Raw genomic sequence first — 23,015 nt, 5'->3', positions numbered from 1 at the left:
GGGGGCTGGGGGGGCTGGCGGGGGGTCAATCCGATTGCATGGTCGTCAAGGGTGCATGGTCGTCAAGGGTGCATGGTCGTCAAGGGTGCATGGTCGCAAGGGTGCATTTCGGTGCACCTTTAAAATGTGGTCTTTCCGGTCAAACAACGGAAGAAGCAACAACCTTTTAAAACAAGGTGCATTGTTGACAAAAACGCCGCAATCAGATTGAATCCGCCGCCCGAAGGGCCTCAGTCGATAATGAATGAAGAGGCCCAACAGCACGACAACAACACAGACAGACAGACAGACAGACAGACAGACAGACAGACAGACAGACAGACAGACAGACAGACAGACAGACAGACAGACAGACCTCTCACTTCCATCAGGCTGCTTTCTGTTCAAACCAAATCTGAATCAGGCTAAATGTGGTTTTTCATGAGGGTAGGTTAAGGTCTACAATGTTGAGACACAGCCCTGGTCTGGGAAGTGGAGGCTCGAGTCTGGTAGGGGGGGTATATCTGGATAGGGTAGACTAGGGTAGAGTAGGGTAGGGGGTATATCTGGATAGGGTAGACTAGGGTAGAGTAGGGTAGGGGGTATATCTGGATAGGCTAGAGTAGGGTAGGGGTATATCTGGGTAGGCTAGAGTAGGGGGTAATATCTGGGTAGTGTAGAGCAGGGTAAAGTAGGTTAATGCAGGGATTTATATCTGGCTGAGGGAGAGGAATTTCTGGTAGTAACTCTTGGTCACGTCAATCATCAGGTCCTGGGTACATTCTGGGAGCTCTCCTGAAAACAGACCTGAGAGAGAGAGAGGGGGAGAGGGGGAGGGAGAGAGAGGGGGAGAGAGGGGGAGAAAGAGAGGGGAGAGAGGGGGAGAAAGAGGGAGGGGAGAGAGAGAGAGAGGGGAGAGGGGGAGAGAGAGAGGAGGAAGAGGAGGGCGAGAGAGAGAGGGGAGAGAGAGAGGAGGAAGAGGAGGGGGAGAGAGAGGGGAGAGAGGGGGAGAGAGAGGGAGAGAGAGGAGGAGAGAGAGAGGAGGAAGAGGGGGAGAGAGAGAGGGGAGAGAGAGAGGAGGAAGAGGAGGGGGAGAGAGAGGGGGAGAGAGGGGAGAGAAGGGGAGAGAGGAGGAGAGAGAGAGGAGGAAGAGGGGGAGAGAGAGAGGGGAGAGAGAGAGGAGGAAGAGGAGGGGGAGAGAGAGGGGGAGAGAGACACCAGTTAGAAAGAGTTGAAAGCAATTCCATCCATTTTCAGGCGTATTCAGCATCTCCAGCACCATACCAGGGTCTACATGCCAAAACGGGGATGTCATCGAGGAGGAGGTATTTTTACGAGATTGGGGAGGGGGGAGGTAGGAGGAGGAGGAGGGGGAGAGAGGGGGGAGGTGGAGGAGGAGGGGGGAGAGGGGGAGGTAGAGGAGGAAGTAGAGGGGGAGGTAGAGGTAGAGGAGGTAGAGGAGAGGAGGTGGAGGGGGGAGAGAGGGGGAGGTAGAGGAGGGAGGAGGAAGAGGAGGAGGTGTGTTCTGACCTGGGCATCCTGAGAACACGGTGAAGGGAGGAACCACGGTCTCAGGAGGAAGAACTGTGTTGTCTAGGATCTTACAGCAATCCTTCAACACACACCGCCGGCCCTGGAACACACACACACACACACACACGCATTAACAACCAGACACAGTGACTCCAGGCCCCAGTCAGTGTGGGAGTGACTCCCCGGGCCCAGTCAGTGTAGGAGTGACTCCCGGCCCAGTCAGTGTAGGAGTGACTCCCGGGCCCAGTCAGTGTAGGAGTGACTCCCGGGCCCAGTCAGTGTAGGAGTGACTCCAGGCCCCAGTCAGTGTAGGAGTGACTCCCAGCCCAGTCAGTGTGGGAGTGACTCCAGGCCCCAGTCAGTGTAGGAGTGACTCCCGGGCCCAGTCAGTGTGGGAGTGACTCCAGGCCCCAGTCAGTGTAGGAGTGACTCCAGGCCCCAGTCAGTGTGGGAGTGACTCCCGGCCCCAGTCAGTGTGGGAGTGACTCCCGGCCCCAGTCAGTGTGGGAGTGACTCCCGGGCCAGTCAGTGTGGGAGTGACTCCCGGCCCCAGTCAGTGTGGGAGTGACTCCCGGGCCCAGTCAGTGTGGGAGTGACTCCCGGGCCCAGTCAGTGTGGGAGTGACTCCCGGCCCCAGTCAGTGTGGGAGTGACTCCCGGCCCCAGTCAGTGTGGGAGTGACTCCAGGCCCCAGTCAGTGTGGGAGTGACTCCAGGCCCCAGTCAGTGTAGGAGTGACTCCAGGCCCCAGTCAGTGTAGGAGTGACTCCCGGCCCCAGTCAGTGTGGGAGTGACTCCAGGCCCCAGTCAGTGTGGGAGTGACTCCCGGCCCCAGTCAGTGTGGGAGTAACTCCAGGCCCCAGTCAGTGTGGGAGTGACTCCCGGCCCCAGTCAGTGTGGGAGTGACTCCCGGCCCAGTCAGTGTGGGAAGTGACTCCCGGCCCCAGTCAGTGTGGAAGTGACTCCCGGCCCAGTCAGTGTGGAAGTGACTCCCGGCCCAGTCAGTGTGGAAGTGACTCCCGGGCCCAGTCAGTGTGGAAGTGACTCCCCGGCCCCAGTCAGTGTAGGAGTGACTCCCGGCCCAGTCAGTGTAGGAGTGACTCCCGGGCCCAGTCAGTGTAGGAGTGACTCCCGGGCCCAGTCAGTGTGGGGAGTGACTCCAGGCCCCAGTCAGTGTGGGAGTGACTCCCGGCCCCAGTCAGTGTGGGAGTGACTCCCGGCCCCAGTCAGTGTGGGAGTGACTCCAGGCCCCAGTCAGTGTGGGAGTGACTCCCGGCTCCAGTCAGTGTAGGAGTGACTCCCGGCCCCAGTCAGTGTGGGAGTGACTCCAGGCCCCAGTCAGTGTGGGAGTGACTCCCGGCTCAGTCAGTGTAGGAGTGACTCCCGGCCCCAGTCAGTGTAGGAGTGACTACCCTGTAATGAATACAATCACGTATTACCCTGTAACAGGGAATCTAATGAAGCTAGCCAGTGGCTAGCACTGTTCAGACCAGGCTAGTAGAACATGGACCCGGCTAGCACTGTTCAGACCAGGCTAGTAGAACATGGACCCAACTAGCTCGCTAGCCAGAGGCTAGCACTGTTCAGACCAGGCTAGTAGAACATGGACCCAACTAGCCCGCTAGCCAGAGGCTAGCACTGTTCGGACCAGGCTAGTAGAACATGGACCCAACTAGCCCGCTAGCCAGAGGCTAGCACTGTTCGGACCAGGCTAGTAGAACATGGACCCGGCTAGCACTGTTCAGACCAGGCTAGTAGAACATGGACCCAACTAGCCCGCCAGCCAAAGGCTAGCACTGTTCAGACCAGGCTAGTAGAACATGGACCCGGCTAGCACTGTTCAGACCAGGCTAGTAGAACATGGACCCGGCTAGCACTGTTCAGACCAGGCTAGTGAGACCCGGCTAGCACTGTTCAGACCAGGCTAGTAGAACATGGACCCGGCTAGCACTGTTCAGACCAGGCTAGTAGAACATGGACCCGGCTAGTACTGTTCAGACCAGGCTAGTAGAACATGGACCCGGCTAGCCCGTCTGGCCAGTGAAATGTTGCCTTTCCAAGCATCACATGGCCCAGATTTAGGACCTGAATGTTCCCGCGGCCAGTGTGTGTGTCTGTGAGTGTGTGTGTGTGTGTGTAACTCTGTGTGTGTGTGTGTGACTCTGTGTGTGTGTGTGACTCTGTGTGTGTGTGTGGACTCTGTGTGTGTGTGTGTAACTGTGTGTGTGTGTGTGTGTATAACTGTGTGTGTGTGTGTGTGTGACTCTGTGTAACTCACGATGACACAGTTCTTCCCGATGTGTACGTAAGATCCGATCTGAGCAGCGTTCACCACACAGTCCTCCTCTATAAACACATGGTCTCCGATGTGCAGCGGGAAGAAGGCCACTCTGGAGGACAAGGGGTTAGAGGTCAGACCACAGAGACCTGCTACACTGGACGTTCAACATTAACTTACACACAACTACATCATGATCGTGTGTATCGACTGGGTCACGACGTCATGCAGCAGCAGTAGGTCCAAAACAGCAGAAACAACAACACCCCTGGTCTAGAAGAGGAGACCCCTGGTCTAGAAGAGGTTGGAGACCCCTGGTCTAGAAGAGGAGAACCATGGTCTAGAATAGGAGACCCCTGGTCTAGAAGAGGAGACCCCTGGTCTAGAAGAGGAGACCCCTGGTCTAGAAGAGGGACCCCTGGTCTAGAAGAGGAGACCCTGGTCTAGAAGAGGAGACCCCTGGTCTAGAAGAGGAGACCCCTGGTCTAGAAGAGGAGACCCCTGGTCTAGAAGAGGAGACCCCTGGTCTAGAAGAGGTTGGAGACCCCTGGTCTAGAAGAGGTTGGAGACCCCTGGTCTAGAAGAGGTGGAGACCCCTGGTCTAGAAGAGGAGACCCCTGGTCTAGAAGAGGTTGGAGACCCCTGGTCTAGAAGAGGTTGGAGACCCCTGGTCTAGAAGAGGAGACCCCTGGTCTAGAAGAGGGAGACCCCTGGTCTAGAAGAGGAGACCCCTGGTCTAGAAGAGGTGGACCCCTGGTCTAGAAGAGGGCGACCCCTGGTCTAGAAGAGGTTGGCGACCCCTGGTCTAGAAGAGGAGACCCCTGGTCTAGAAGAGGAGACCCCTGGTCTAGAAGAGGAGACCCCTGGTCTAGAAAAGGTTGGCGACCCCTGGTCTAGAAAAGGTTGGCGACCCCTGGTCTAGAAGAGGTTGGAAGACCCCTGGTCTAGAAGAGGTTGGAGACCCCTGGTCTAGAAGAGGGACTTGGACCCCTGGTCTAGAAGAGGGGACCCCTGGTCTAGAAGAGGGGACCCCTGGTCTAGAAGAGGAGACCCCTGGTCTAGAAGAGGAGACCCCTGGTCTAGAAGAGGAGACCCCTGGTCTAGAAGAGGAGACCCCTGGTCTAGAAGAGGGACCCCTGGTCTAGAAAAGGTGGCGACCCCTGGTCTAGAAAAGGTTGGAGACCCCTGGTCTAGAAGAGGAGACCCCTGGTCTAGAAGAGGCGGAGACCCCTGGTCTAGAAAAGGTTGGAGACCCCTGGTCTAGAAAAGGTTGGAGACCCCTGGTCTAGAAAAGGTTGGCGACCCCTGGTCTAGAAGAGGGGACCCCTGGTCTAGAAGAGGAGACCCCTGGTCTAGAAGAGGGGACCCCTGGTCTAGAAAAGGTTGGCGACCCCTGGTTTAGAAGAGGAGACCCCTGGTCTAGAAGAGGAGACCCCTGGTCTAGAAGAGGGGACCCCTGGTCTAGAAGAGGAGACCCCTGGTCTAGAAGAGGGGACCCCTGGTCTAGAAGAGGAGACCCCTGGTCTAGAAAAGGTTGGCGACCCCTGGTCTAGAAGAGGTTGGCGACCCCTGGTCTAGAAGAGGAGACCCTGGTCTAGAAGAGGGGACCCCTGGTCTAGAAGAGGAGACCCCTGGTCTAGAAGAGGGGACCCCTGGTCTAGAAGAGGGGACCCCTGGTCTAGAAGAGGAGACCCCTGGTCTAGAAGAGGAGACCCCTGGTCTAGAAGAGGGGACCCCTGGTCTAGAAGAGGAGACCCCTGGTCTAGAAGAGGGGACCCCTGGTCTAGAAGAGGAGACCCCTGGTCTAGAAGAGGGGACCCCTGGTCTAGAAGAGGTTGGAGACCCCTGGTCTAGAAGAGGAGACCCCTGGTCTAGAAAAGGTTGGCGACCCCTGGTCTAGAAGAGGGGACCCCTGGTCTAGAAGAGGGGACCCCTGGTCTAGAAGAGGAGACCCCTGGTCTAGAAGAGGAGACCCCTGGTCTAGAAGAGGTTGGCGACCCCTGGTCTAGAAGAGGGGACCCCTGGTCTAGAAGAGGGGACCCCTGGTCTAGAAGAAGTTGAGCAGAACTCACCCTTTGCTGAATTTTTTGAACCGGGCGGTCGAATGACACTGCGGCTCTTCACAACACAGTGCCTCCCCACCCTGACATTGGCCAGGTCTCCACGGATTATACAGTCATTCATTACTATAGTCTGGAACAGACAGACAGACAGACCAGACAGACAGACAGACAGACAGACAGACAGACAGCAGACAGGCAGGCAGACAGACAGACAGGCAGGCAGGCAGACAGACAGACAGACAGACAGACAGACAGACAGACAGACAGCGCAGGGCAGGCACAGACATGCAGACAGGGAGGGTGACACAGACAGGGGAGGGCAGGAGACAGGGAGGGAGATAGACAGGGAGGGAGGGAGACAGGGAGGGAGGGAGACAGGGGCAGACAGGAGGGAGGGAGACAGACAGGGAGGGAGACTCATGGTTTATTACATGTATAGTCCCATCTCATGGTTTATTACCGGTATAGCTTGTTGTTACTTACTTTGCCGTTGAGGACGATGTTCTGACTGCCGCACAGCACCGACTGCCTGCTCACTTTGTTACCGGACGCCTGAGAGGGACAGTGGACATGCTGACAGGTTGGTATAAACGGCACTGACTTAGCTACAAGGTTTACAGACCACCGCTTGATGCAAACTGTAATCGGTGCCTTGTCAATTCAGCTGGCTAGCTAGCTGGCTAAGTGACCTAGCTAGCAATGCTGGTTCAGTGCATTGACTGTTCACTGTGTATACACAACATTAAAAACACCTTCTCTTTCCATCACATAGACTGACCAGGTGAATCCAGGTGATATATGATCCCTTATTGATGTCACTTGTTAAATCCACTTCAATCAGTGTAGATGAAGAAGGGGAGGAGACAGGTTAAAGGATTTGAGACATTGTATGTTTGCCATTCAGAAGGTGAACGGACAAGACAAAAATATTGAAGTGCCTTTGAACGGGGGTTATGGTAGTAGGTGCCAGGTGCACCGGTTTGTGTCAAGAACTGCAAAGCTGCTGGGTTTTTCCACGCTCAAACAGTTTCCCCGTGTGTATCAAGACTGGTGCACCACCCAAAGGACATCCAGCCAACTGGACACAACTGTGGGGAGCATTGGAGTCAACATGGACCAGCATCCCTGTGGGACGCTTTCTACACCTTGTAGAGTCCATGCCTCTGATGAATTGAGGCTGTTATGATATTAGGAAGGTGTTCTTAATGTTTTGTATACTCAGTGTAAATACCAATGCGCTAAACGCTAGCTAGCTAGCTAACTTGCTAATCGTTAACGTTATCTAGTCAAATAAACACCGAATATTACCGTTTCAATGTATTCCGCCTTGTTGTACAGTATCTCACACAATTCCATGATTGTAATTGTTGTTGTTGTTGTTGTTTGTAAATGTACAGAAAAACGAGTTTTCTGTGGTTTGTTTTGCTCTGCTGTCTACCGCTCCCTTCAGACCCTACTAGCAGAGCACTGCAACATCGATGATGATGATGATGTGGAAAACACTTCCGCTCACAAATAATAAGTCATATTCAACTAAAATTAAAATATGTGTGTTTAAAGAATTAACATCATTGTTAATGATCGACGAAATTTGAATATAATCGATTTTTTGTTTTGTTCTGGTGATTTACGCATAGAATGATCGGTTACCCGATGTTGCGACAAAATTCAACCAAAGTCAACATTTTTTTTTTACATCATTCCAATTTAATAAAATAATAAAAACATACGAGAAAGCATTATAATGACGTTATAGTGAATAAATAAAAACCAAATCATATTAAATATCGGCGTTATTTTTTAATTTTTATAATAACCAGTGCGCCTGCGCACATTTGACCTCTTTTTCCTTTGACTTTGTGGCTGTGCTATCTAGTGGAAACTCCCGCTTGTCATCTAAACGCGTGTTTTACTTTGCACCGTATTTTAGTTTCAATCATGGCGTCCCGTGTCCTAGCGCAGTGTGTCCGCCAACTCGCCCGGTCTTCTGTGAGACTCTCGTCGGGTAACATTGCAGTGAGAGCCGCAGCTGGTCCGGTCCTATTGAACCACCGACCGTTCTCCTTCATTGCCAGCAGTCAGCGGACACGGTGGATTGAACAAACGCAGGTTAGTCTTGAATAACATTGACATGTTTTTGTCGCTGTTGTGGCCTAGCAGTACTGGATTGCACATTGACCTACCAGTGTCTTTCCAATAAAATCCGTAACTTGTGCTAGCTAACTTGCTATCCGGTCGCTGTGCTAGCTAGCTTGCTATCCGGTCGCTGTGCTAGCTAGCTTGCTATCCGGTCGCTGTGCTAGCTAGCTTGCTATCCGGTCGCTGTGCTAGCTAGCTTGCTATCCGGTCGCTGTGCTAGCTAGCTTGCTATCCGGTCGCTGTGCTAGCTAGCTTGCTATCCGGTCGCTGTGCTAGCCAGCTTGCTATCCGGTCACTGTGCTAGCTAGCTTGCTATCCGGTCACTGTGCTAGCTAGCTGCTATCCGGTCACTGTGCTAGCTAGCTTGCTATCCGGTCACTGTGCTAACTAGCTTGCTATCCGGTCACTGTGCTAGCTAGCTTGCTAGCTGGTCACTTTGCACGCCAATGTCTTAAAACCGGGTCCATTGCTAATTCAACGAAACTGTCTCTGAAAAAATGCATAGTTTGAATGCTGCATGAATTTACGTTACAAAACAACCGACTGTGGTCTCATGCGTTAGCCTAGCTAAGCTAATATGTTCAAACTATTCATCTGTGGTACAATCAAGTACTGTACTGTTAGCCTAGCATTACTATGTGTACTAGCTAGATGACAGTCGATTGACACTTTTTAAAATTTAATCTAAAGTAAATGTGTAACTCTTATCTATTATCAAGACCTGTGGTTGTTGTGACAGGATGACGACTTGTGCACCAAATACAATGCGGTGGACATCTGTAACATTAGCTAGCTAGCTATTACCTAGGCTTGAACTAAACTGCTTGATTGGTCAAATGGGTGCAGAAGTGTTGTCAGTCAAGCTCAAGTGTTATGATCTCTGAACCCTTTCTTCCTTCCTGTCCTTCTTCTTCTCTCTAGATCTCTAGCTCAGTGGGAGTGTCCTGTAGACAGTATGGAGACCTGCCTCCCCTCACCATTGAAAGCATTAAAGAACCGAGTCATGTACGTTCTCAAACTCTACGACAAGATCAACCCAGAGAAGGTAAGGACCGACCCGAGGCACCGCGGCTCGCTTTGACGTTTACATTTAAGTCATTTAGCAGATGCTCTTATCCAGAGCGACTTACAAATTGGTGGATTCACCTTATGATATCCAGTGGAACAACCACTTTACAATAGTACATCTAAATCTTTTAAGGGGGGGTTAGAAGGATTACTATATCCTATCCCAGGTATTCCTTAAAGAGGTGGGGTTTCAGGTGTCTCCGGAAGGTGGTGATTGACTCCGCTGTCCTGGCGTCGTGAGGGAGCTTGTTCCACCATTGGGGTGCCAGAGCAGCGAACAGTTTTGACTGGGCTGAGCGGGAACTGTGCTTCCTCAGAGGTAGGGAGGCGAGCAGGCCAGAGGTGGATGAATGCAGTGCCCTTGTTTGGGTGTAGGGCCTGATCAGAGCCTGAAGGTACGGAGGTGCCGTTCCCCTCACAGCTCCGTAGGCAAGCACCATGGTCTTGTAGCGGATGCGAGCTTCGACTGGAAGCCAGTGGAGAGAGCGGAGGAGCGGAGTGACGTGAGAGAACTTGGGAAGGTTGAACACCAGACGGGCTGCGGTTTTGAGACTAGGAATACCGGGGTGTAATCATTAGTCCAGGCGAAAACAAGACAGTTTCTTCTATTGGACATATTCTCTTCTGTTTCGTATCCATTCGCTTCCTCATGGGTCTGTTTGGTGTGTAGTGGATTTACACCCCACGTGTCTAGGATCAGTCAACACTCCTTATCTATGATACATTTATTCATACCATTTCCTCCTTCCAACAAGATTTAGTCCCGACACAAGTCCTAAGGTGGCTACCCAATCTGCTGTCGTTCGTTCGATCGGGTCGGTTGCCAGAGACCCAGTCGTTCAGTCTTTATGTTCTGTATCTATGGACGCAGACCCAGTCGTTCTGTATCTATGGACGCGACCCGGTCGTTCAGTCTTTTATGTTCTGTATCTATGGACGTGACCCGGTCGTTCTGTATCTATGGACGCGACCCAGTCGTTCAGTCTTTTGGTTCTGTATCTATGGACGTGACCCAGTCGTTCAGTCTTTTGGTTCTGTATCTATGGACGCGACCCAGTCGTTCTGTCTTTTGGTTCTGTATCTATGGACGCGACCCAGTCGTTCGTCTTTTGGTTCTGTATCTATGGACGCGACCCGGTCGTTCAGTCTTTTGGTTCTGTATCTATGGACCCAGTCTTTCGTGCCATACTGGCTGGCTACGTTCTTATCCCTCAGCTAGCCAACTACAGCTAATTTACAATCACGTCAAAAAGTTTAGCTGCATTTACATTTGTTTAAGCTGTTTTCTAGTGACGTTTATTTGGATAAATCCATAACAATGGGTTAATGAGGTGCGATTTCACCTGGTATAGAAAATGTGCTCACTCGTCAGGACACTGTTGTTCAGAGGAGCTACAACACAGCTAAACACAATCACTTCAAACTAGCCCATCCAATCTACCGCATCCCCATACTGTATTTATTTATTTATCTACTTGCTCCTTTGCACCCCAGTATCTCTACTTGCACATTCATCCTCTGTACATCCTATCACTCCAGTGTTTAATTGCTATATTGTAATTACTTCACCACTCTGGCCTATTTATTGCCTTACCTCCCTAATCTCACCTCATTTGCTCACATTGTATATAGACTTATTTTTCTATTGTGTTATTGACTGTATGTTTGTTTTACTCCATGTGTAACTCTAAGTGTCGAACTGCTTTGCTTTATTTTGGCCAGGTAGCAGTTGTAAATGAGAACTTGTTCTCAACTGGCCTACCTGGTTAAATAAAGGACTTGTTCTCAACTGGCCCACCTGGTTAAATAAAGGACTTGTTCTCAACTGGCCTACCTGGTTAAATAAAGGACTTGTTCTCAACTGGCCTACCTGGTTAAATAAAGGACTTGTTCTCAACTAGCCCACCTGGTTAAATAAAGGACTTGTTCTCCAACTAGCCCACCTGGTTAAATAAAGGACTTGTTCTCAACTAGCCACCTGGTTAAATAAAGATGAAATAAAACAAACTGAATCTGGAAATACTGCAAACTAGCTGCACTTCGTTTCAACCTTTTTTCAGTTGTCATTTCTTTGTTTTGATCCATAAAAACGATGACGGCTGATTCATGATTTCGACTGGCTGAGAAACACTGTCTGTCTGCCTGCCTGTCTGTCTCGTCCCGACACGTTCATTACTACGGGACGACTGGAGACTATTTCAATCTTCTAATTCAATGTTGTAAATGTCGGAGAGACAGACAGTAAAGGTTTATACAAATCTCCGCTGTTGAAAACTAAATGTTAGTCCTAAAAGAAATATGAGATCATGTCTAGATGCTTTTTATAGTGGAGATGAAGTTTATAAATTGCCTGGCTGGGCTGATGAGACAGTGGATTGCAGCAGTCAGATGGAACCGAGTAAATAGACATTTTAACATCATCGATTAGACCCAGCTGTTATATAAATACAAAAGTATGTGGACACCCTTTCAAAATGGTTAACGCCCATGATTTTGGATGAGTAGGTGTCCACATACTTTTGAGTCATGTAGTGTATCTCAGAGTAGGACTGCAGATCTAGGACGTCCCTGTCTGTCCTGACCTGTCCAGTCCTGTCTGTCCTGACCTCCTCTGACCTGTCGACCAGTCCTGTCTGTCCTGACCTCCTCCTCTGACCTGTCGACCGGCCCTGTCTGTCCTGACCTGTCGACCAGCCCTGTCTGTCCTGACCTGTCGGCCCTGTCTCCTGACCTGTCGACCAGCCCTGTCTGTCCTGACCTCCTCTGACCTGTCGACCAGTCCTGTCTGTCCTGACCTCCTCCTCTGACCTGTCGACCGGCCCTGTCTGTCCTGACCTGTCGACCAGCCCTGTCTGTCCTGACCTGTCGACCAGCCTGTCTGTCCTGACCTCCTCTGACCTGTCGACCGGCCCTGTCTGTCCTGACCTGTCGACCAGCCCTGTCTGTCCTGACCTGTCGACCAGCCCTGTCTGTCCTGACCTCCTCCTGACCTGTCGACCAGCCCTGTCTGTCCTGACCTGTCGACCGGCCCTGTCTGTCCTGACCTGTCGACCAGCCCTGTCTGTCCTGACCTCCTCTGACCTGTCGACCGGCCCTGTCTGTCCTGACCTGTCGACCGGCCCTGTCTGTCCTGACCTTGTCGACCAGCCCTGTCTGTCCTGACCTGATCGACCAGTCCTGTCTGTCCTGACCTCCTCTGACCTGTCGACCGGCCCTGTCTGTCCTGACCTGTCGACCAGCCCTGTCTGTCCTGACCTGTCGACCAGTCCTGTCTGTCCTGACCTCCTCTGACCTGTCGACCGGCCCTGTCTGTCCTGACCTCCCGTCGACCAGCCCTGTCTGTCCTGACCTGTCGACCAGTCCTGTCTGTCCTGACCTCCTCTGACCTGTCGACCAGTCCTGTCTGTCCTGACCTCCTCTGACCTGTCGACCCGGCCCTGTCTGTCCTGACCTCTGTCGACCAGCCCTGTCTGTCCTGACCTGTCGACCAGTCCTGTCTGTCCTGACCTCCTCTGACCTGTCGACCGGCCCTGTCTGTCCTGACCTCCTTGTCGACCAGCCCTGTCTGTCCTGACCTGATTCGACCAGTCCTGTCTGTCCTGACCTCCTCTGACCTGTCGACCAGTCCTGTCTGTCCTGACCTGTCGACCGGCCCTGTCTGTCCTGACCTGTCGACCAGCCCTGTCTGTCCTGACCTCCTCTGACCTGTCGACCGGCCCTGTCTGTCCTGACCTGTCGACCGGCCCTGTCTGTCCTGACCTGTCGACCAGCCCTGTCTGTCCTGACCTGTCGACCAGTCCTGTCTGTCCTGACCTCCTCTGACCTGTCGACCGGCCCTGTCTGTCCTGACCTGCTTCGACCAGCCCTGTCTGTCCTGACCTGTCGACCAGTCCTGTCTGTCCTGACCTCCTCTGACCTGTCGACCGGCCCTGTCTGTCCTGACCTTCGACCGGCCCTGTCTGTCCTGACCTGTCGACCAGCCCTGTCTGTCCTGACCTGTCGACCAGTCCTGTCTGTCCTGACCTCCTCTGACCTGTCGACCAGCCCTGTCTGTCCTGACCTCCTCTGACCTGTCGACCAGCCCTGTCTGTCCTGACCTCGTCGACCGGCCCTGTCTGTCCTGACCTCCTCTGACCTGTCGACCAGCCCTGTCTGTCCTGACCTGTCATCGACCAGCCCTGTCTGTCCTGACCTCCTCTGACCTGTCGACCAGCCCTGTCTGTCCTGACCTGTCGACCAGCCCTGTCTGTCCTGACCTGTCGACCAGCCCTGTCTGTCCTGACCTCCTCTGACCTGTCGACCGGCCCTGTCTGTCCTGACCTCCTCTGATCTATCGACCAGCCCTGTCTGTCCTGACCTGTCGACCAGCCCTGTCTGTCCTGACCTCCTCTGATCTATCGACCAGCCCTGTCTGTCCTGACCTCCTCTGATCTATCGACCAGCCCTGTCTGTCCTGACCTCCTCTGACCTGTCGACCAGTCCTGTCTGTCCTGACCTCCTCTGATCTATCGACCAGTCCTGTCTGTCCTGACCTCCTCTGATCTATCGACCAGTCCTGTCTGTCCTGACCTCCTCTGACCTGTCGACCGGCCCTGTCTGTCCTGACCTCCTCCTCTGATCTATCGACCAGCCCTGTCTGTCCTGACCTCCTCTGATCTGTCGACCAGTCCTGTCTGTCCTGACCTCCTCTGATCTATCTGTATCCTCAGCTGGCGACGTCGTCCCACTTCCTGAAGGACCTGGGGTTAGACAGCTTGGACCAGGTCGAGATCATTATGGCCATGGAGGATGAGTTTGGTGAGTCTGTCTCTCCGTCCCTGTATCTGTGTTTGACTGTCGGTCTGTCTCTCCCTCCCCGTCTCTCCCTCCCTGTCTCTGTGTTTGACTGTCGGTCTGTCTCTCCCTCCCTGTCTCTCTCTCCCTGTCTCTCTCTCCCCGTCTCTCTCTCCCCGTCTCTCTCTCCCTGTCGGTCTGTCTCTCTCTCCCCGTCTCTCCCTCGCCGTCTCTCTCTCCCTGTCGGTCTGTCTCTCCCTCCCCGTCTCTCCCTCCCTGTCTCTCTCTCCCTGTCGGTCTGTCTCTCTCTCCCCGTCTCTCCCTCGCCGTCTCTCTCTCCCTGTCGGTCTGTCTCTCTCTCCCCGTCTCTCTCTCCCCGTCTCTCTCTCCCCGTCTCTCCCTCCCTGTCGGTCTGTCTCTCTCTCCGTCTCTCCCTCCCTGTCTCTGTGTTTGACTGTCGGTCTGTCTCTCCCTCCCTGTCGGTCTGTCTCTCCCTCCCCGTCTCTCCCTCCCTGTCGGTCTGTCTCTCCCTCCCCGTCTCTGTGTTTGACTGTCGGTCTGTCTCTCCCTCCCTGTATCTGTCTCTCCCTCCCTGTATCTGTCTCTCCCTCCCTCCCTGTATCTGTCTCTCCGTCTCTCTGTATCTGTCGGTCTGTCTCTCCCTCCCCGTCTCTCTCACCATGTCTCTGTCTCCCCTGGTCTCTCTCTCCCTCTCTCTCCCTCCCTGTCTCTCTCTCTCCCCGTCTCTCCCTCCCTGCTCTCTCTCCATGTCTCTGTCTCCCTGCTGGTCCTCTCCCTCCATGTCTCTGTCTCCCTGCTGGTCCTCTCCCTCCATGTCTCTGTCTCCCTGCTGGTCCTCTCCCTCCATGTCTCTGTCTCCCTGCTGGTCCTCTCCCTCCATGTCTCTGTCTCCCTGCTGGTCTGTCTCCCTCTCCCTCCATGTCTCTGTCTCCCTGCTGGTCTGTCTCCCTCCATGTCTCTGTCTCCCTGCTGGTCCTCTCCCTCCATGTCTCTGTCTCCCTGCTGGTCCTCTCTCTCCATGTCTCTGTCTCCCTGCTGGTCCACCTGTTGATGTGAATCGGAATGTTCTAGACTAGTCCGTTCTATTTCCATGACGATAACTTAGATGTTTGTATGGACTAACCCTTCCACTTCCTACATACAACTGTGGTTACGTGTGTTAAGCCTAGTGTGTGTGTGTGTTCCTGCTGCAGGGTTTGAGATCCCGGATGCGGAGGCAGAGAAGTTAATGTCTCCCCAGGATATTGTCCAGTACATCGCTGACAAGAAGGACGTGTACGAATAAGAACCAGGAATTACTAACACGCCCAGTGAGTCTCCACGGCTGACGACAAGGGAGTAACGCCATTTAAACAACTATTAAAAACGTTGTGTTTTGGCCTTCATCATAACTCCAATGACGTGTGTGTGTTATAATATATATATACCCTGAATTGCTGATGTTAATGTTTCGGCCATGGAGAGACTTTAAAGCCACCGGTTCCACTATATTCCGCGTAGAAAATAAATGGAATTCGACAGTATTTTTTTTTTGTATTTTCTGTATTTAAGGTGTTTTTGTTGTTAGTGAGGACAATAAACATCAGTACTTTTTCCCCCCCAAAAAATGTATAACATTAAGGAAAATATTTTTCATTTGTTTAGCGGATGTAAAAGCTGTCTGTAATTCAATAAACGAGGCAACATTAGTAAATTAATTTCTATAACGTCCAAAGTATCGTTTTTACAACGGTGGGAGGGGGGTCAAGATGGAGGCCTGGTGGCTTCAACACAGCGCCCCCTATCAGTCATTTAGTGCAGTGGATCCCAAACTGTGTGACGCGCCCCTAGAGGGGGTGGCAGGGAGGGGGTGCGGGCCTCAGTCCGGCTTTTAACTTGCCCGTGGGAGAGGGGGGTGGGATGTTCCCCGTTGCTGGAAGGGGGGGTCCCGAGTGAAACAGTTTGAGAACTCCCTGCTCTAAATCAATCAAATTTATTCATAAAGCCCTTCTTACATCAGCTGATATCTCAAAGTGTTGTACAGAAACCCAGCCTAAAACCCCAAACAGCAAGCAATGCAGGTGTAGAAGCACGGTGGCTAGGAAAACTCCCTAGAAAGGCCAGAACCTAGGAAGAAACCTAGAGAGGAACCAGGCTATGAGGGGTGGCCAGTCCTCTTCTGGCTGTACTGGGTAGAGAGGAACCAGGCTATGAGGGGTGGCCAGTCCTCTTCTGGCTGTACTGGGTAGAGAGGAACCAGGCTATGAGGGGTGGCCAGTCCTCTTCTGGCTGTACTGGGTAGAGAGGAACCAGGCTATGAGGGGTGACCAGTCCTCTTCTGGGTAGAGAGGAACCAGGCTATGAGGGGTGACCAGTCCTCTTCTGGCTGTACTGGGTAGAGAGGAACCAGGCTATGAGGGGTGGCCAGTCCTCTTCTGGCTGTGCTGGGTAGAGAGGAACCAGGCTATGAGGGGTGGCCAGTCCTCTTCTGGCTATACTGGGTAGAGAGGAACCAGGCTATGAGGGGTGGCCAGTCCTCTTCTGGCTGTGCTGGGTAGAGAGGAACCAGGCTATGAGGGGTGGCCAGTCCTCTTCTGGCTGTACTGGGTAGAGAGGAACCAGGCTATGAGGGGTGGCCAGTCCTCTTCTGGCTATACCGGGTAGAGAGGAACCAGGCTATGAGGGGTGACCAGTCCTCTTCTGGCTGTGCCGGGTAGAGAGGAACCAGGCTATGAGGGGTGGCCAGTCCTCTTCTGGCTGTACCGGGTAGAGAGGAACCAGGCTATGAGGGGTGGCCAGTCTTCTTCTGGCTGTGCTCTAGTGTGTGTGTGTGTATAGAAATCAATTAGCCCCCATGTCATTACCATTTCAGCAGGAAATCAAGACAGTTGAATGACCTGCGATGTACTTTTAAAAAGGGACATTTCCCAGAAATCACGTCGACTGTAAAAATGCTGCAGATGTCTTGTTTTGAATCCCTGCCTTTTTATTCACTAGTTTAAAACCCATAGAATCAGCTTCTACTTCATCACATTTAAACCACGATTAAGTTTAAGCTGTGTTTACTGAGGTGGAACTTCCTGTTTCTGCTCCTCACAGGAAGTCCTGATGATGCTGTCCCGATGGGCTGGGCAGGGCAGCGCCCCCACCACCCACCACCACTTCATCAGTCCCGCTTCTCCTTCCTCCGTTCTCCCTGTGGCATCTGATGCCCTGTCTTGTGTTCCACTGTATTTAATGACAAATAAACATCACTTTATGGTTGGACTCTTGTTGTACAGCGCCACCTTGTGGTTCAGGGAGTCCCCCTCACTACACCCCAACCAAATTCACATTAGAAATATGAGTTATAGAGATTGGTCATTGAAAGCAAGTCTAAGAACCAGTAAGAGTGGGTTCTATGCATTTCTATGCTTCCCATTCAAAATACATTTTATAACGATTCTCTACATGCTTGTTTTGTCACATATTCGGACATTTTAGCAACCAGGGGAATGATCTTCACAGTATCTTTAAGAACACCTTCCTAATATTGAGTTGTCGTTCCCCCCATTGTCCTCAATTCTTCGGAGAATGGACTCTACAAGGTGTAGAAAGCCGTTCCACAGGGATGCTGGCCCATGTTGACTCCAATGCTTCCCACAGTTGTGTCCAGTTGGCTGGTGATCACACAGGGAAATTGTTTGAGTGTGAAAAACCCTTCTTCAACCCGTCTGTCTCCTCCCCTTCCCTTCATCTACACTGATTGAAGTGGATTTAACAAGTGACATCAATAAGGGATCATTTTACCTGGATTCACCTGGTCAGTCTGTCATGGAAAGAGGTGTTCTTAATGTTTTGTTCACTCGGTCTATAACCACGTTTCAATCCCCTGTTTTTTGAGTAAAGTTATACCGTATATATAAAACAATTAATTACGACGGAAACAAGTCGAGTCGTAGTGGGTTTAAACCTCATCACATAACCTAATAAACCTGCATGTTAAACCTCATCACGCCATATTATATAACCTGATAAACCTGCATGTTAAACCTCATCACGCCATATTATATAACCTGATAAACCTCATCACGCCATATTATATAACCTAATAAACCTCATCACGCCATATTATATAACCTGATAAACCTCATCACGCCATATTATATAACCTAATAAACCTCATCACACCATATTATATAACCTGATAAACCTGCATGTTAAACCTCATCACGCCATATTATATAACCTGATAAACCTGCATGTTAAACCTCATCACGCCATATTATATAACCTGATAAACCTGCATGTTAAACCTCATCACGCCATATTATATAACCTAATAAACCTCATCACACCATATTATATAACCTGATAAACCTCATCACGCCATATTATATAACCTAATAAACCTCATCACACCATATTATATAACCTGATAAACCTCATCGCATGTTAAACCTCATCACGCCATATTATATAACCTAATAAACCTGCATGTTAAACCTCATCACGCCATATTATATAACCTAATAAACCTCATCACGCCATATTATATAACCTAATAAACCTCATCACGCCATATTATATAACCTGATAAACCTCATCACGCCATATTATATAACCTGATAAACCTCATCACGCCATATTATATAACCTAATAAACCTGCATGTTAACACCGCCATATTATATAACCTGATAAACCTGCATGTTAAACCTCATCACACCATATTATATAACCTGATAAACATCATCACACCATATTATATAACCTAATAAACCTCATCACGCCATATTATATAACCTAATAAACCTCATCACGCCATATTATATAACCTAATAAACCTCATCACGCCATATTATATAACCTGATAAACCTCATCACGCCATATTATATAACCTGATAAACCTGCATGTTAAACCTCATCACGCCATATTATATAACCTGATAAACCTGCATGTTAAACCTCATCACGCCATATTATATAACCTGATAAACCTCATCACGCCATATATAACCTAATAAACCTCATCACGCCATATTATATAACCTGATAAACCTGCATGTTAAACCTCATCACGCCATATTATATAACCTAATAAACCTGCATGTTAAACCTCATCACACCATATTATATAACCTGATAAACCTGCATGTTAAACCTCATCACGCCATATTATATAACCTGATAAACCTCATCACACCATATTATATAACCTAATAAACCTGCATGGAGATCTGGGAGGATTTGTCAGGTGTAATCAATATTGTAATAGCAATGTGGAAGTTTCACCATTATGTTTGACATTTGTGATTTAGCAGATGCTGTTATCCAGAGAAATTTACAGGAGCGTTTAGGGTTCAGTACCTTGCTCAAAGGCACGTCGACAGATTTTTCACCTCGTCGGCTCGGAGATTGGAAACCAGCAAGCTTTCAGTTACTGTCCCAACGGTCTTAACCACTAGGCCCCCCCCCCCCTACCATGTTGATTACACCTCTCCAATCCCAGAAAGTGTGTAGGGTGTAGGGCTCTGTTTGGGATAGGGCCATAAACTCACTCAAGAGAAATGACCAGACAACAGACAACATCAGTTAAATCACTGTTAGTCTTTTATTGAGGGTTGTACCCAAGTTATACAGCTTTGTGTTCCGACACTACGGCCAGAAGGTTTACAAACAGTTATCAATCTGTCTAGCGCTCGGTCCGTCGGCCCTGGAGACCAACCACCTTATAACACTACACCTTTAGTACACATTCTCTTAAGAGCACTAAAATAATCACAAAAAAAAGGAAAAAAAAAATATATATATCATTATTATTATTATGAAATAAAAACAATGACAACAGAACAACAGCATCATGGTGGTCGTCGTGGTGACGATGGGAGGAGACATGGATGACAGTGGGAGGAGCAGGCTGGAGTTTCTACCCCAAGGTAGCACGTCACATCAGGCCTCTGTTACCAAATAAGGATTGTCCTTCAGAAAGTGCAGTTCCCCCCTCCCCGAAGAAACCACCCTGCCCCCCCCAGTCCTCCTGTCAGGAAGACACAACGCCAAAACACCCTCCCTGTAACTTTAAAGACAAGTCTTTATTATTAGTAAATATTATAGACGTTGGGTTGTTTTCTCTGTACATCGTTTCTTATCAGCCTCCCGAAGCAATGTGCATATTAGGTTCACAGGTCAGGAGAATATTCTACTCTGCAGCTCGAGGTCTGAGACTTCCAGCTGATAGAATTCTCAGTGATAGAACGTCTCTATAAAGGAGAGGAGAGGCTTCTAGAATTCTCAGTGATAGAACGTCTCTATAAAGGAGAGGAGAGGCTTCTAGAATTCTCAGTGATAGAACGTCTCTATAAAGAAGAGGAGAGGCTTCTAGAATTCTCAGTGATAGAACGTCTCTATAAAGGAGAGGAGAGGCTTCTAGAATTCTCAGTGATAGAACGTCTCTATAAAGAAGAGGCTTCTAGCTTCTAGAATTCTCAGTGATAGAACGTCTCTATAAAGGAGAGGCTTCTAGTTCTCTATAAACGTCTCTATAAAGGAGAGGCTTCTAGAATTCTCAGTGATAGAACGTCTCTATAAAGGAGAGGCTTCTAGCTGATAGAATTCTCAGTGATAGAACGTCTCTATAAAGGAGAGGAGGCTTCTAGAATTCTCAGTGATAGAACGTCTCTATAAAGGAGAGGCTTCTAGAATTCTCAGTGATAGAACGTCTCTATAAAGGAGAGGAGAGGCTTCTAGAATTCTCAGTGATAGAACGTCTCTATAAAGGAGAGGCTTCTAGAATTCTCAGTGATAGAACGTCTCTATAAAGGAGAGGCTTCTAGAATTCTCAGTGATAGAACGTCTCTATAAAGGAGAGGCTTCTAGCTTCTAGAATTCTCAGTGATAGAATGTCTCTATCAAAAGCAGCAGTAAATCTATGGTTCCAGCAGTCCTCGTCTGTGTCCCAACAGAAACCAGCGGGGGGGGAGGACTTTGTAAATCTAACCTTCTGCGTGTGGCTGGTTGGTTGGCTAGTAGGTAGAAAAGGTGATGGCACACATGTTTTTAGGAATACTGTGAGCCCTGGCTGCACCGTAGTCCCTACGTAGGGCAATCCCTGTCTATGAGTCCCTGGTTATAAGTAGTGCACTGACATAGGAGACCAGTGTCTTGTCTGGAACACTGCTCAGGTCTCCACTGTGGACTGGGCTTTAGATAGAAACCCCAAATGGACATGGAAGGCTGGATAACACCATTGCATAGTCTCTTTGTGCACCCCACTCCCCTCGTTACCCTCCCTAATCCTCCCCTATTACCCTCCCTAATCCTCCCCCATTACCCTCCCTCATCCTCCCCCGTTAACCTCCCTCGTTACCCTCCCTAATCCTCCCCCGTAACCCCTCTAACTCCCAGGTCTTTGTGCTGTGCTGATATATATATATATAGACTAAAGCTTTTCAGGGTCATCATCAATGTAAATGACAATGAGACACGTGATTCCTCCCAGTTCATCAGTCAAGTCTACTAAAAAGCCACAGAGCCTCATTGTAAACCAGCGGCAGAAAGGAAACCTGTTAACACGCAGCGTCGTCGTGTCTCTTCAATAGAAGACTAATGGATCACAGGATAATATCGTCTGAAACACGAGAGAAGCTAGGAGCCCGGGGCTCCGTGGCGACTAGGCAGCTATAGGGGGATTGTACATTGCTCATAGTTTAAACTTTCTTTCTATAAAAATTCCTCAACTTCCTTTTGTTGATTTCAAGCATAAACGTTGTCCAGCTTTTCCACGGACAACATCGTCCCTTTCCTTCCTCTCTTCTTCCTCGGTTTGGCATGACGGTCGTAGTAATGACTAGGAACATTACATACTACTACACTGGGTTGAGTTAGAGAGAGAGAGAGAACAGAGAGAGAGACAGAGAGACGAAGAGAGCGCGAGAGATGAAGAGAGAGAGAGAGAGAGACGAAGAGAGAGAGAGACGAAGAGAGAGAGAGAGACGAAGAGAGAGAGAGACGAAGAGAGAGAGAGACGAAGAGAGAGAGAGAGAGAGAGACAGCGAGAGAGAGAAGAAAAAAAGAGAGAGAGAGACGAAGAGAGAGAGAGACGAAGAGAGAGAGAGAAAAAAAAAGAGAGAGAGAGACAAAGAGAGAGAGAGAGAGAGAGAGAAAAGAGAGACAAGAAAAGAGAGAGAAAGACAAAGAGAGAGAGAGAGAGAAACAAACGAAGAGAGAGAGAGAGACGAAGAGAGAGACAGAGAGAGACTTGGGTGCAGCGTCACGTCTCAACAGACAGAAGTCTTGTCCCTCGTCTAACCGTCATCTCCACAGACACACAATAACACCCAGTGATAACGGATCAGAGGGCTTTAGTGACCTGGTCCCTTCTCCCTGATGGTTTAAGGTTAGGATGTAAGGAGGAGAGATGATCCTACATCTGTGTTAAAGGGGAGGACTTGTGCCCAAAAGCATGGTATTCCCTGAACAGCCTTGAAGAACCAAAATCAGATTTAGAACCCCTTTCCTGAGTCAGGCTAAGAGCCAATCAGAACCCCTTTCCTGAGTCAGGCTAAGAGCCAAATCAGAACCCCTTTCCTGAGTCAGGCTAAGAGCCAATCAGAACCCCTTTCCTGAGTCAGGCTAAGAGCCAATCAGAACCCCTTTCCTGAGTCAGGCTAAGAGCCAATCAGAACCCCTTTTCCTGAGTCAGGCTAAGAGCCAATCAGAACCCCTTTTCCTGAGTCAGGCTAAGAGCCAATCAGAACCCCTTTTCCTGAGTCAGGCTAAGAGCCAAATCAGAACCCCTTTTCCTGAGTCAGGCTAAGAGCCAATCAGAACCCCTTTTCCTGAGTCAGGCTAAGAGCCAAATCAGAACCCCTTTTCCTGAGTCAGGCTAAGAGCCAATCAGAACCCCTTTTCCTGAGTCAGGCTAAGAGCCAATCAGAACCCCTTTTCCTGAGTCAGGCTAAGTGGCGGTCCTCTGAAACAATAGCAACTAGCACCATGCTAACAGCGCCATGCTAGCAGCACCATGCTAGCAGCACCATGCTAGCAGCACCATGCTACCCTGAAATGTAGTTAACTCATCCCACGTGACAGTACCCTCTGCTGGGTTAGATCAGCACAGAGACACCCCTCATACCACCACACTACCAGCCTGTCTACCCTGTCAGAGCACAACAACACACACTAACATACACACACCATCCAG

The 23,015-nt window shown here is 50.2% G+C and overlaps 2 protein-coding genes across 2 annotated transcripts; one reads left to right on the top strand and one right to left on the bottom strand.

Annotated features, from left to right (window-relative positions):
• Window positions 1-550: 550 nt before the first annotated feature.
• dctn5 (dynactin 5) lies at window positions 551-7,336 on the bottom strand. Its single transcript, XM_045715966.1, is given in 7 exon segments — window positions 551-786; window positions 1,510-1,612; window positions 3,789-3,900; window positions 5,861-5,880; window positions 5,883-5,981; window positions 6,335-6,403; window positions 7,160-7,336. Coding segments are annotated over 7 exon segments (549 nt in total). The 5' UTR covers window positions 7,208-7,336; the 3' UTR covers window positions 551-688.
• A 351-nt stretch (window positions 7,337-7,687) lies between these two features.
• On the top strand, window positions 7,688-17,098 carry LOC106602072 (acyl carrier protein, mitochondrial-like). Its single transcript, XM_045715965.1, is given in 6 exon segments — window positions 7,688-7,960; window positions 8,912-8,986; window positions 8,988-9,035; window positions 13,768-13,855; window positions 15,046-15,162; window positions 16,931-17,098. Coding segments are annotated over 5 exon segments (474 nt in total). The 5' UTR covers window positions 7,688-7,789; the 3' UTR covers window positions 15,138-15,162; window positions 16,931-17,098.
• The last annotated feature ends 5,917 nt before the right edge of the window (window positions 17,099-23,015 follow it).

This window comes from Salmo salar, chromosome ssa03 (genome assembly GCF_905237065.1).
Source record: "Salmo salar chromosome ssa03, Ssal_v3.1, whole genome shotgun sequence".
NCBI classification, from domain to species: Eukaryota; Metazoa; Chordata; class Actinopteri; order Salmoniformes; family Salmonidae; genus Salmo; species Salmo salar.
This window is presented reverse-complemented; position numbering and strand designations above follow the sequence as displayed.